Here is a 14,611-nt window from a genome sequence, read left to right on the forward strand (position 1 = left end):
TTTCATGAAACGCATTTTGTTTTTCAGGATATAGGAAAACTTTATCTGAAATGCCCTGCCAAATAGTGACTTATCTATTTACCTGGTCTCTAGGCCTTCTCTTTCCAATTAATGATCCATGAGGATGGATCCCGTTCTCTCCCAGTGCCTCATGAAATGCCTTTCCTACAGTTAATTTTCATATAATCATTTGGCCGTACCTCCTCTTGTGCTCTTCTGGTCTAAGCATTCTCATGATACAGAAATAAATCTCCTTTACTTGGTAATTTGTTGGGAAGAGACCAATGCTTAGGTAGAATTCACATTAGAAAATTTAGATATTCTTTAGAGATATGAATGGGAAAATGGAAAGGCATGAGATTGTTTGTTTGATTTCACTAAGTAGCACTCTTATGCTGGAGGCTTTTAGTAGTACATAAGAGGATTATTGGGGGTATGTGCAGAGAGATTTCTGTCAAGAAAGGCAGGACTTTATTTCCCAAAGAATACATTAGGAGATTTATGTTGTACCAGCTAGATCTTGTGTAAGAGTTGGCAGCATCAGTTTGTTTTTTTGAAGTGTGTTTTTCCAGGACTCATCAGCTCCAAGTCAAGTAGTTGTTTCAATCTAGTTGTGGAGGGCACACCTCACACTGGCCCATGTGGGGATCGAACCGGCAACCTTGGTGTTACGAGCATTGTGCTCTAACCAACTAACTGGCTGGCCCTGGCAGCATCAGTTTTTTAAATATTTTTAAAAATTTTAAATTACAGTTGACATTCAATATTAGTTTCAGGTGTACGACATGGTGATTAGACATTTCTATAACTTATAAAGTAATCACCCCAATAAGTCTAGTACCCAACTGACACCAAACATATATTATTGTTATTACAATATTATTGACTGTATTCCCTATGTTATACTTTACAACCCCATGAATATATATGTATATTTTTCCCTTTCTTCCGCCTCCCCCCGCCACTCCGGTTCAAGCCGTTGTTTCTCAGTCGAGTTGTGTAGGACACGGCTCCCAGCCCATGCTGGTATTATGAGCCTTGCGCTCCCCCTGGCTGAGGCAGTCGGTCAGCCGCTCACAGAAGCTCACAGCAGCTCGCTCCTCACGCTGGCTGCCGGCCACTCACGCTGGCCACCGACCACTCCTGGCAGCACACGGTAGCCCATGGCAGCACAGCAGCCCATGGCAACCCAGCTCCGGGAAGAGCCGTTGTTCACAATCTTAGCTGTAGAGGATGCAGCTCACTGGCCCATGTGGGAATGGAAGGGGAGACCTTGGCGTTCCAACCACCTGAGCCACCGGGCTGGCCCCTCCATGAATATTTTGTAACTGCAAATTTGTACTTCTTCACCTTTTTCACCCAGCCACCCAATCCTCCACCCATCAGGCAACCATCAGTTTGTTTTGTGTCTATGAGTCTAGTTTGTTCATTTTGTTTTTTTAGATTCCACATATAAATGAAATCGTATGGTATTTGTCTTTCTCAGTCTGACTTATTTCACTTAGCATAATACGCTCTAGGTCCATCCATATTGTGAATGATACGATTTCACTTTTTTATGGCCAAGTAATATTTCATTGTATATATGTATCACATCTTCTTTATCTGTTTGTCTATCAATGAACATTTAGGATGCTTTCATATCTTGGCTATTGTAAATAATGCTACAGTGAACTTGGGGTGCATATATCTTTTTGAATTAGCATTTTGGATTTCTAAAGGGAAATACCCAAAAGTGGGATTGCTATGTCCTAAGGTAGTTCTATTTATAATTTTTTGAGGAAGCTCCATACCATTTTCCATAGAGGCTGCACCAATTTGCAGTCGATTTGCACCATCAAGACAGCATAAGAATTCCTTTTCTACACATCCTCCCCAACACTTATTTGATTTATTCATGATATTTTGAAAAGTGTGAGGTGATAGCTCATTGTGGATGTAATTTGTGTATCTCTGATGATTAGTGATGCTAAACAACTTTTTGTATGTCTATTGGTCATCAGTATGTTCTTTGGAGAAATGTCTGTTGAAGTCCTCTGCCAATTTTTTAATCAGATTGTGTTTTGTTTGCTTTTTTTGTTTTTTGGTGTTACATTGTTTGAGTTGTTTATATTCCTATTCTTTGGATATTAACCCCTTATTGGATGTATCATTGGAGTATATCTTCTCCCATTCACTAGGTTGTCTTCATTTTGCTGATGGTTTCCCTTATTGTGCAAAACCTTTTTAGTTTGATGTAGTCCCATTTGTTTATTGCTGCTTTTGTTTCCTTTGCCCAAGGAGACGTATCCAAGAAAATATTACTAAAAGCGTTGACAAAGAATTTACTACCTATGTTTTCTTCTACGAGTCTTAATGGTTTCTGGTCTTACATTTAAGTCTTTAATCCATTTTGATTTTATTCTTTTATTTTTAATTTTCTGCATTTTGAAATATTTTTTAATTTTTCAATTACAGCTGACATACAATAGTATATTAGTTTCAGGTATACAACAGTGGTTAGACATTTATATAACTTACGAAGTGATCACCCATATAAATCAAGTAACCATCTGACACCATACATAGCCATGACAACACTACTGACCAACTTAGAGGGGGAATATTTTGCAAATTGTTGGTTTTCTTTACAGCCCTGAAAGTTGCAAGGAACCCCAGCCAACCTTGGGTTTGAAGCTGACAACACTTAACAGGGGGGTATGCTTATACTGAACAGTTATTTGTCATTGCTCTGAAATTCAAGTCTAACTGGGGACCTTGTGTTATAACTGGCAGCACCAATTTCACAGTTTAGGCTGCTTGAACAGCTCCTGTTGGTTTCTCACAATAAAACAGATATACCCCCACCCACCTGACTTCTGATCCTCAACCTGATGACATTCACAGTAAGGCAGGTGGCCTTTGTTTTAAAGTCTGTTTTGTCTGGTATAAGTATTGCTACCCCAGATATTTTTTTCAATTCCATTTTCATGAAATATCTTTTTCCATCCCTTTACTTTCAGTCTGTGTGTGTCTTTTGATCTGAAGTGAGGCTCTTGTAGGCAGCATACATAAGGGTCTTGTTATCCATTCAGCCACCCTATCTTTTGATTGGAGCATTTAAACCAATCAATGGTAGTTACTGCCATTTTATTATTCATATTTGTGAATATCTTTTTCTTCTTCTTAAAGAAGTTCTTTAACATTTCTTGCAATACTAGTTTGGTGGTGATGAACTCCTTTAGCTTTGTCTTGTCCGGAAAGCTCTTTATCTGCACTTCGACTAAATGATAGCTCTGCTGAGTAGAGTAACTTTGATTGTAGTTCTTGCTTTGCATCTCTTTGAATACTCGTATTTCATGCTAATTCCTTCTGGTCAAAAATACTTCTGTTGAGAAATCAGCTGACAGTCTTCTGGTAACTCCTTTGTTGGTAACTAACTGCTTTTTTCTTGTTACTTGTAGGAGTCTTTCTTTGTCTTTAACCTTTGGCATTTTAATTATGATGTGTCTTGCTGTGGGCCTCTTTGGGTTTCTCTTCATTAGTACTCTCTGCACTTTCTTGAGGTGTATGTCTATTTTTTTGTCCAGGTTAGGGAAGTTTTCAGTCATTATTTCTTCAAATAGGTTCTCAAATTCCTTGTTCTATCTCTCCTTTTTCTGGTACCCCTATGATGTGAATGTTGTTATGCTTGGTGTTGTCCTAAAGGTCCCTTAAACTATCCTCAATTTAAAAAAAAAAACACAAAAAACTTTTTTTTTGCTGTTTTGATTGTGTGTTTTCTGTTACTTTGTCTTATATAGTAGGTGCCCTGTGGGTACCAGTGGCACACTCTCCCTGTTCTCCTGTGCCAAGTCTTCTGGGAGTGTCCCTCGTGTGTGTTGTCTTGAGCCTTGATTGCTGTTGTCATGTCAGTGCATGAGGTTGACCCTCATCCTGACTGACTGTGAGCATGGGCTGCAACCACAATATATGAGCTACTGTGCAAGGGCTGACCCCATGGAGCTGGATTTGCCTCAGTGGGGCTCTGTTGCCTGCCAATACCACCTTTTGTGTGTGTTTTTTTTGTGTGGAGCTAATTGGGTAGTGCTCTGTTGTGGTCTGAAACTGGCCACCATGTGTGTTGGTTTGGGGCCTCTTGGGAGGGGCTGCAATACAGGCTAAGGACAGCTACTCCCTGTGCTCATCTCCGGTTCACCTGGTAGGAACTACAAAGTGATAGAGATTGGTAGCTGTCTGTGATGTGCCCAGAGGCATGTGGGTGTGGCCACATGGGAGCCCAGCTGGCTGTCACCAGTACTGGGCCTGGGGCCACTCAGCAAGAGGCACAGGGCATGCTAATAGCAGTTGCCTCTTCCTTGGGGCCTGCATACCTTTTAGAATTACTAGAAAAGTATTCAGCATGGTGGAAGATGGGCTGCCAAGATTGGCTGCTTATATGGCACAGCTGCTGAGAGATCCTGAGGCAGTATATGTGTTTAGGGGCAAGGTATCAGGATGTCATGAGAGTGGGGTGAGGCGTGTTCATCAAGTTAATGCCCATTCAGATTTGGTGCCCCTGTAAGGCAATGTGGAGTGAGGACTTAACATACGAACTATGGCAGCTGTCTTTCTAGCTCCCCTAAGACACACAGTATGTCTCTGGTGCCTTTTGACCTTGTGATCTTTCTCGCTGGAGCTTCAGGTGAGTGTTTGTGAGGTATTGATTCTGTGCACCGGCCCTTTAAGTGGATGCCTGGGTTTCCAGCAGCCGTCTGTTTCATCTGGATGGAATCCTGGCTGATTTACAAAGCCAGATGTTGTGGGGACTTCTCTTTCTGGCACTGATGATCCTGGCTGGGGAGTCTGGTGGGTGGCTGGAACCTCTTGCTTCTCAGGGGGGACCTCTGTAGCCAAGATATCCCTCCCAATTCTTAACTTCCATACATGGGTGTGGGACCAGCCTGTTTTGCCTCTCTGTCCCTCCAACCAGTCTCTACATGGCTTCTTTGTATTCTTAAGGAGTTCTATTCTGCTGGTCTTCAGAAGGTGATTGTTCTGTAATTTAGTTGTAATTTTGATGTTGTCATGGGAGGAGGCGAGCACAGCATTTACCTACTCTACCATCTTGACTGGAAGCCTGACAGCTTGTAATATATTGTTGAATTCAATTTGTTAATATTTTACTGAGAATTTTTCATCTGTGCTCATCAGGAATAGTGGTATGTAATATTCTTTGTCGTATCTGTCTGGTTTTGTTATTAGGGTAGTGCTGGCCTTGTAGAATGAGTTTGGAAATGTTCCTTCCTCTTCAATTTTTTTGGAATAGCTTTAAAGGGATACATATTAATTCTTCTCTGAATGTTTGGTGGAAGTCACCTGTAAAACTCAATGGTCCTGAACTTCTATTTGTTGGGTGTTTTTTTTATTACTGCTTCAATTTTGTTACTAATAATTGGTCTTTTCAGATATTGTGTTTCTTTATGATTGGTCTTGGAAGACTGTATGTTTCTAGGAAATTATCCATTTTTTGTATATTGTTGGCATATAGTTTATGAAACTTTGTATCTGTGAAATCAGTTGTAACTTCTCTTTGATTTCTGATTTTATTTATTTGGGTCCTTTCATTTTTTTCTTGATGAATCTGGCTAAGGGTTTATCAATTTTGTTTATCTTTTCAAAGAAACAGCTTTTAGTTTCATTGATTTTTTTTTCTTAGTCTGTATTTCATTTGTTTCTCTTCTGATCTGTTATTATTTCCTATCTTCTACTACCTTTGGGTTTTATTTTTTCCCAGTTCCTTTAGGTGTAAGGTTAGATTGTTTAGATTTTTCTTGTTTTGGGAAGCAAGCCTCTATTTCTATGAACTTCCCTCTTAGAATTGCTTTTGCTGTGTCCCATTGATTTTGGAACATTGTGTTTACATTTTCATTTGTTTTAAGATATATTTTCATTTCCACTTTGATTTCTTCAATAACTCATTATTCAATAGCATGTTGTTTAGCCTCCATGTGTTTGTGTTTATTCCAGTTTTTTTCTTATAATTGATTTCTACTTTTACTTTGTTTTGGTCAGAAAAGATGTTCAATACGATTTCAATTTTTCTTATATTTATCAAAGCTTATTTTGTGGCTTAGAATGTGACCTATGCTGAAGAATTTCTCATTTACTCTCCAAAAGAATGTGTATTTTGTTTTTCTATGGAATATTCTATAAATATCTAATAAGTTCACCTCGTTTAATTTGTCATTGAAGACCACTGTTTCCTTGTTCATTTTCTGTCTGAATGATCTATCCATTTATGTAAGTGGGTTGTTAATGCCCCCAACCACTATTGTATGACTGTCAACCAATCCCTTTATGTGTTAATATTTGCTTTATATATTGTACTTCTGCAATGGGTGCATAGATATTTACAAGTGGTATAACTTCTTGTTGGATTGATCCCTTTATCATTATGTAATGCCATCTTTGTCTCTTTGTTTTAAAGTGTATTTTGTCTAACATAAATATTGTATCCCAGCTTTTTTTCTGTTTCCATTTCCATGAAATATCTTTTTCCATTCACTCACTTTTAGTCTGTGTGTGTCTTTAGATCTGAAATGAGTCTCTTGTTGACAGCATATGTATGGGTCTTGTTTTTTAATGCATTCTGCTGTTTATGTCTTTTGATTAAAGCATTTAGTACATTTACATTTAAAGTAATTATTGATAGGATGTACTTATTACCATTTTATTGTTTTCTGGTTGTTTTGTAATTATTCTCCGTTCCTTTCTTCTCTATCTCTTTTTTCCCGTGCATTGCTTTCTTTAGTGTTAGGTTTGGATTCCTTTGTCTTCACTTTTTGTGTATCAGAAGTTTGGGGTTTGTGGTTACCATGATCATATATAAAAACCTATGTTTATAGTAGTCTGTTTTAAGTTAGCACATTCTAAAAGCACATTTTTTACTAACCCCCCTACATTTTGTTTTTGATGTCATAATTTACATTTTGTGTTTGTCTCTTTTAATTCCAGATGTACATGATTTACTGCTTTTGTCTGTAACCTTTATACTAGCTTTATAATTGGTTGATCCCCTGCTTTTACTAATTGTTTGCCTTCACCAGTGAGATTTTTTTCTCTCCTATATTTTATATTTGGCTTTCTCCTTTTCTTTTCCCCTCAAAGAAATCCCTTTAGCATTTCTTGTAGTGCCAGTTTAGTGGTGATGAACTCCTTTAGATTTGCTGGTCTGGTAAACTATCTCTCCTTCAATTCTGAATGATAACCTTGCCAGGTGGATAATTCTTGGTTATAGTTTTTATACTTTCATTACTTTGAATGTATCATGCAATTCCCTTCTGGCCTGAAAAGTTTCTGCTGAAAAATCAGTGATAGTCTTATCACTGATTTCCTTTTGTGTAACTAGCTGGTTTTCTCGTGCTGCTTTTATGATTCTCTCTTTAACTTTTGGTGTTATAATTATGATGAGTCTGGGTGTGGATCTCTTTGGGTTTATCTTGTTTGGAACTCCCTGTGCTTCCTGGACTTGGATGTTGGTTTCCATTACCAGATTAGGGAGTTTTCAGCCATTATTTCTTCAAATAGATTTTCTGTTTCTTTCACTCTTCTCCTTCTGGGACCCCTGTGATGTGAATGTTATTACATTTTATGTTGTTCCAGAGGTCCCTTAAACTAGTCTCATTTTTTTAATGATTCTTTTTTTTTCCTTTTTGCTGTACAGATTGGGTGATTTTTCACTACCTTGTCTTCCAGATTGCTGATTCATTCTTCCACCTTTTCTAACCTGCTGTTAATTCCCTCTAGTGTATTTTTCATTTTAGTTATTATACTCTTTAGTACTATTTGGTTCTTTTTTGATATATTTTTCTGTTTAAGTTCTCACTGATTCAGTAATTTTTCTCTAGAGTTCATTGAGTATCTTCATAACCATTGCTTTGAACTCTTTATCTGATAGAGTGCTTATCTCTGTTTCATTTAGTTCTTTTTCTAAGTGTGGTCTTGAAAGTGTGGCCATAAGTAGAAGGTGTCGTGTTGGGCTCTGTGCACAGTCCTCACTGATCACCAGAGCCAGGTGCTCCAGGGTTGTTCCCTGTGTGAGTTGTGTGTTCCATTTTGTTCTAGTTGTGTCATGATTGCTACAGGTGTGCTGTTGGGCAGGGTTGACCCTCAGGCCAACTGGCTGTGAGGACTGGCTATGACTTCTGTGGGATGGTCTGGTGTTTGGGGGCTGGCCCCACAGAGCAGGTGCTACTTTGGAGGTTCTCCAGTGCCAGCCAAGGCCACCCACTAGGTATGCCAAGTCTGGAGACTTTTGGGAAGGGCTCCAGTGTGGGTTCAGGCCAGCCACTGGTTTTGCTGGGATTGGAGCCACTTGAGTGGGGTTCCAGTGTGAGCTCATATTGGCCAGCATTTGTGCAAGATTTGGAGACTCTTGAGAGAGTCTCTGATGGGAGCTGAGGTTGGCCATCACATGTGTTAGAGTTGGAGCTACTTGAGAGGGGCTCTGATGCAAACTGAGTTCCCCTGCCACATGTGCCAGGGTTGTAGCCTCTTTGGTGGAACTCCAGTGTGAGCTGAGGCCTGCCATTACTTGTGTGGGGGCTAGAGTTGGTTGGGAGGGACTCCTGTGTGACCCAAGCCTTGTCTTTGTGTGTGCTGGATCTGGAGCCACTTAGAAGGCGCTATGATGGGAGCCACTCCTGGCTGCCATTTATGACGGGACTGAAGATGCTTGGGAGGAGCTCTGGTGCAAGCTGAAACTGGTCGTTGCATGTGAAGGGTGTGGAGCCGCTTGGGAGGAGCTCTGGCCAGGGGATCATTTTGGACAGAGCAAGACCTAGGGGAATGGTCGAAAGGGGCAAACTTATTATCCAGGTTAATGGAGAGTGTCAGAATTGGCATCCTCCCTGCTGGGCCAGGCAGGTGGAAGGAAGGCCTAACAAAAGAAACAAAGAAATAATGGACCCACCAGGGCTTCCATCCCCATAGAAAGTTCCCATGGATCCTTGCCCCTCCCAGCACTTGCCCTAATATTAGTCAGTGAAACTCCTTCACATGTGACCCAGGCACTTTTCAAACTGCTGCCTCTGCTCTCGACTTTTGAGCAAGGGAGTTTTTGTGTGGACCTTTTAATGCAGAGGCACATTTTCCTATGGCCTTTCATCTCTCTCAGATGTAAGCCCTGTTGTTTCTCAAAGCCAAATGTGATGGGGGCTCCTCTTCCCAGGACAGGTTCCTCAGGCTGATGATCAGGTTTCCTGGACTGGGGAGCCCATGTGGGGCTCAGACCACTTGCTCCTCAGAGGGGCCCACTGTGGTTGCTATACCCCTCCCACTTGTGAATCACCACACTGGGATGTGAGTCCTGACCAGACCACATCTTTGCTCCTTCTACCTGTTTCAGTGTGGCTTTTTTATACCTTAGTTGTAGAAATTCAGGTTACTCTCAGTGATGGTTGTTCTATATTAAGTTATAGTTTTGATGTGTCTAAAACTGGGAGGAGGTGAGCTCAAGATCTGTCTATTCTGCTATCTTTACACTGCTTTTGTCCTTGAGTATATCTTTATACATTGTGTGCCTTTTAACATAGGTTTATAATTATTGTCTTATGCATTTGTTTATAAGGATATAATGCAAAACCAAGAAACCCCAAATATAAATAATATTGGGTGACATACTTAACCTTTTTAGTTGCCTTTACCATTGTTCTTTTTTGCTTTTATTTTTATTGAGATGTAATTGACATATGACATTAAATGAGTTTTAGGTGTACAACATAATGATTTAATATATATATATATATATATATATATATATATATATATGAAAATGATTACCAACATAAATTTAGTTAACACCCATCACCACACAGTTACTTTTTTTTTCTTCAGATAAGAACTTTTAAGATTTGCAATCTCAGCAACTTTCAAGTATACACCGCAGTATTGTTAACTGGAGTCATTCTATCCCCAGGATTTATTTATCTTATAACTGGAAGTGTGTGCTTTCCTTGACCTCCGGTCCCCATTTTGCTCACCCTTCATCTTTCACCTCTGGCAACCAGCAATTGGTTTCTGTATTTATGAATTCCTTTTTGTTTTGTTTTGTACATTCTACATATTAGGAGATCATTCAGTATTTGTCTTTCTCTGTCTGACTTATTTCACCTGGCATAATGCCTTCAAGGTCCATCTATGTTGTAACAAATGGCAGTATTTCCTCCTTTTTTATGACTGAATAATATTCTGCTGCATATATGTATACCACATTTTCTTTATCCATTCACCCATCAGTGGACATTTGGATTGTTTCCATGTCTTAGATATTGTATATAATGCTGCAATGAACATAGGGGTACAAAAATCTTTTTAAGAGAGTGAATACGTTTCCTTCAGATAAATACCCAGAAGTGGACTTTCTGGGTCAGATGGTATTTCTATTTTTAATTTTTCAATGAACCTCTATACTGTTTTCCATAGTGGCTGCACCAATTTATATTCCCATCAACAATGCATAAGTGTTCCCTTTTTCTCCACAACTCCTTGCCAATGCTTGTTGTCCCTTATCCTTTTTTTAATAGCCATTTGATCAGGTGTAAGATTTTGATTTGCATTACTCTAATGATTACTGAGATTGAGCACCTTTTCAAGTATCTGTTTGCCAGATGTATGTCTTTTTTGGGAAAATGTCTTCAGATCCTCTGCCCATTTTTTACATAGAATTAATTTCTTTTTTCTTTTTTTTTTGCTATGGAATTGTATGATTTCATTATATATTTTGGATATTATCCTCTTATCAGATACATGAATTGCAAATATTTTAGTGGTTAATCCTGGGCTCAACATGTATATCTTATCAGAAACAACTTCTAACTTATACTAAATTTCAGTAAGATAATAGAAATGTTGCTCATATAACCCTATTCCATTTCACCATATTCAATATTTGTGGAAATATTGTTCACATTACTTCCATGTTTCAAACACAAGCACTTATTGTTGTAATTTTTACTATATATGAACCTATGTCTTTTAAAAAGCTATGAAAACAAAAGAAAACCCCTATACATTTATAGCTTTTGTTATATTAATCTTTTTATTATTTTGATTCTCTTCATTTGATTATGTGATTTGAATTACCATCTGGAATGATTTCCTTAGTCTGCAGCTTTGCTTCTACAGACCTTCTTTGTGTTATAATTGGCAATGTAATCATTTCTATATATTATAGGCCCAATAATCCAATATATGCACGTCACATCATGCAGTTGATATTTAAATCTGTTAAGCAACAGGGAAGAATTATGCAGGTATACTGTCTTTTTAAATTACATAATTATCTTTATGGTGCTCTTTGTTTTTTTGTGGGTGCATATGTATTACTTTCTGGGATCACTTGTTTTTAGTCTGATGAACTCTCTTGAGTATTTCTTTAAGGTTAGTCTGCTAGCAATTAATTCTCTCAGTTTTTATTTATCAAGGAATGTCTTTTTTAATCTTCATTTAAAAAAAGCATTGCTGGATTCCTGGTTGAAAATTTTTGGTACTTTGTATATATCATCTCACTGTCTTCTGGTTTCCACTATTTTTGATGAGAAGTCAGTTAATCTTATGAGGGTTCACTTGTTAGTGACAAATCATTTCTCTTGCTTTCAAGATTCTGTCCTTTGGATGTCACCGTTTTTACCATGATGTATCTATTTGTAGATTTTTGTGCATTTATCTTACTTGGTGTTTGTTGTGCTTCCTGGGTGTATAGGTTAATATTTTTCAATAAATCTGGGAACTTTTTATCCATTATTTGATTGTGTTAAAGTGATTCTTTCCTCTCTTCTGTTACACCTATTATGTATATGTTGGTGTGCTTATGTTTTCTAGTACGTTTCCAGTTTATATCTACTATTGAGTTATTCTAGTGAAATTTCCATTTCAATTATTATACTTTCAACTCGAGAATTTCCATCTGGTTATATTAAGTAACTTCTGTCTCTATTGCTATTATTTATTTGATGCAACATAGTGATCATTCCTTTGTTTACTTTAAGCATGGGTTCCTTTGTTTATTTGAACATATTTATAATTGCTCTTTTGAGGTCTTTGTTACATCTGTGTGCTCTCATAAGCAGTTTCTAGTTTGTTTGGGGTTTTTTTCTTGGTTCATGGGTCATATTTTCCTATTCTTTTGCCTCTTAATTGTTGAAATTAAGCATTTTAGATAATTTTTGGACTCCGGTACTTTGGTTCCCCTCCCCTCAACACACAAACAGGCTTGTTATTGTTATTTGCTTGTTTGCTTTAGTGACTGGCTAGAATAACCAAGTGAAATCAATCTCCCTGCATAGTGTAAATGTCTGATGTTGCTCCTTAAGGTAAAGCCTTGAATGTTACCATAGTCACCCTAGGATGACAGTAGTTTTGACAGGGATGTCTTTCAATGTCTCTTTACATGACCACACCCAGCTTTTAAGCGCCACTAATTATGACTGATGGCACTACTGTTTTCAACAGTGCCATAGGGTGTGCATTGCTTTACAGAATAATGCCATCAAGTCAGTGTTTGAGATTTGCTATGACAACAGGAAGGGCTCCCCAAGTGTCTTTTTCTGATTCTTTCTGGCAAACTAGCTTGCCCACAGCTTGGCATTTATCTCCAAAGAATCTTCCAGTTTTCTCCCCGTAGGCTTTCACCAACACTTCCACTGTTTTTGAGAATGTCCTTAGGCTTGAACTTCCATACTCCGTTGCAAATGAAGTCAGTTCCTTTGGAGAGGGATATGGAGCTCTCTCTTCTGTGGCCTGCTTCACCTCCTGGACAGAGCCTCAGCCACGACTCTAGTGTTTGAAGTAGGGACAGTGCCATGCACTCAGCTCCTAAAGTAGAGGGGGTATTTGGTAAATGGGAGTGGGTGCAGCAGACCTAGGCCTCAGCTTGCCTCTCTTGCCATGGAATTCCCCCAGAAGCCAACGCAAAGACAATTGGGACACCAGTATTCTCAGCAGTGCCACACTTAAGATACAGTCTACATTTTGTGTGTGGCTGCTAGGCAGAAGAAAATTTCCATCCCTTGGCTGTGTTTGCCTGAATAATAGGTAGCTGGGGGAAGGATGAGAAATGCTGGTGCGCTGCTCCTCCCAGCACATCTTACTGGGAGCAGGGGTTGAGGAGTGGTGAGGAAGCCTATGTCCTTGGTTATACCAGTTTTGAATGGAATCTTTTTATCACTAAGATGGGATGGACAAGGAAGGGTGTAGGTTTGGATCAGATACGGCAGACTCTCACAGTTCTTAATAAGATTTAACAGATTTTTCTTGAACAAATGTTTTTCATTTGCTGTATGTTTTTATATATAATTTTTACCAGTTTTGATGGGGAGCATATTCGTGGAGCTCCGTGCTGTCATGCCAGAAGTGGAATTCCCTGACCAGTTCTTTGCAGTTCTAACCATGGACCATGTAAGTTGCTATTCCTGTCTCCTTTTTGAATATTTCCTTTTTCTGAATCTTCCTACCAGACAGCCATAAGCATTCTGCCCACATCCCCATAGTTTTTCACATTCTAGTGAGGGTTGGACCCAAACAGCACAGTGTACCTCCTGTGTAGCTAACTATTCTTTAAATAATGTTCAACACTTCTGTGTATTCAGTCTTTTGTCAAGAAGAGCTAGCTATAGAATTCAAATAGAATCCCTAGATGGAGGCATTTACCATCCCTCTTTCATATTCTTAGATAGTGTAAAAGAACAAATAGATACATTTGATGACATATGGGCAAAACTCTGTACTTCTCCTGAACAGACTTGAGTTTCCAGGTACATTGGATTTGATGTTGACTGGTCTCATTAATAGTTCCTCCAGAATTGGAAAGACGTTATCCAATCTAAATGTTTAAGTATAGTTAAGGTTGATATATTTTGACCAAGTAGACTATTCTGTAATTACTAAAAAAGGATTTACTAATTTGTCCTTAGAAGTAATATGTTTTATTACATAATGTAAAATAATGATATTGATACTTTGTATAGTGATGGGGCTGCAAGAAATTTAAAAATATTGTTCAGATCCCATTTTATAAGTTAGATATTTTTCCTATACAGAGGAATAAGAATGTAGAAATTCACATTTATTGATAATTCATGCAGCAGGCATGTAATATGCAATGTGCATGTATACACTATTTCTTTTAATTTGTAAACTGATTATTTTGTCTACTTCCAGATGTCCTTAGCTAATTAAGAAATCCCATAGGATGCAGGAATATTTCTCTGAAGCAAATGGATTCTTTAAAGATGTGTAGGTAGTCTGGTTTGGAAACACTAATTTCTTTACTTCCCATAGCATAGACTCCTATAACTGGCCTATTTGTTTACTATTTAGACCCCTTTGTGTAATGCAATTTTTTATTTTTTCTCTTTTTCTCAAAACTATTTCCATCAATTTTATCAACATGTGGTTTATTGTTTCAGGAATTAGTGACATTTAGAGATGTGATCATTAACTTCTCACAGGACGAATGGGAATATCTGAACTCTGCCCAGAGGGACTTGTACTGGGATGTGATGATGGAGAACTACAGCAACTTGGTCTCACTGGGTAAATTTATTTGTTTCACATAATTTAGAATATGCTGTATAAAATATCAGTTGATAGA

At 38.3% G+C, this 14,611-nt stretch overlaps 2 protein-coding genes across 3 annotated transcripts in view; both read left to right on the forward strand.

Annotated features, from left to right (window-relative positions):
• The window catches only part of LOC117034933 (serine/threonine-protein phosphatase with EF-hands 1-like), a 70,662-nt gene that overhangs the window by 1,893 nt on the left and 54,158 nt on the right, over window positions 1-14,611 (forward strand). Inside the window, exon 1 of one of the 2 annotated variants that reach the window (XM_033128432.1) lies at window positions 14,433-14,553. The exons of the other annotated variant lie outside the window; for it this stretch is intronic. The gene's annotated coding sequence lies outside the window, so the exon portion shown is untranslated. Of the gene's footprint in view, window positions 1-14,432; window positions 14,554-14,611 lie in introns of those variants that run through there. 2 annotated transcript variants of the gene reach the window in all.
• The window catches only part of LOC117035346 (zinc finger protein 850), a 102,971-nt gene that overhangs the window by 1,824 nt on the left and 86,536 nt on the right, over window positions 1-14,611 (forward strand). The window contains exons 2-3 of the mRNA XM_033129239.1: window positions 13,325-13,416; window positions 14,427-14,553. Coding sequence (XP_032985130.1) covers window positions 13,325-13,416; window positions 14,427-14,553 — 219 coding nt within the window. The remainder of the gene's footprint in view (window positions 1-13,324; window positions 13,417-14,426; window positions 14,554-14,611) is intronic.

Source organism: Rhinolophus ferrumequinum, chromosome 15, assembly GCF_004115265.2.
Source record: "Rhinolophus ferrumequinum isolate MPI-CBG mRhiFer1 chromosome 15, mRhiFer1_v1.p, whole genome shotgun sequence".
Lineage (NCBI taxonomy): Eukaryota > Metazoa > Chordata > Mammalia > Chiroptera > Rhinolophidae > Rhinolophus > Rhinolophus ferrumequinum.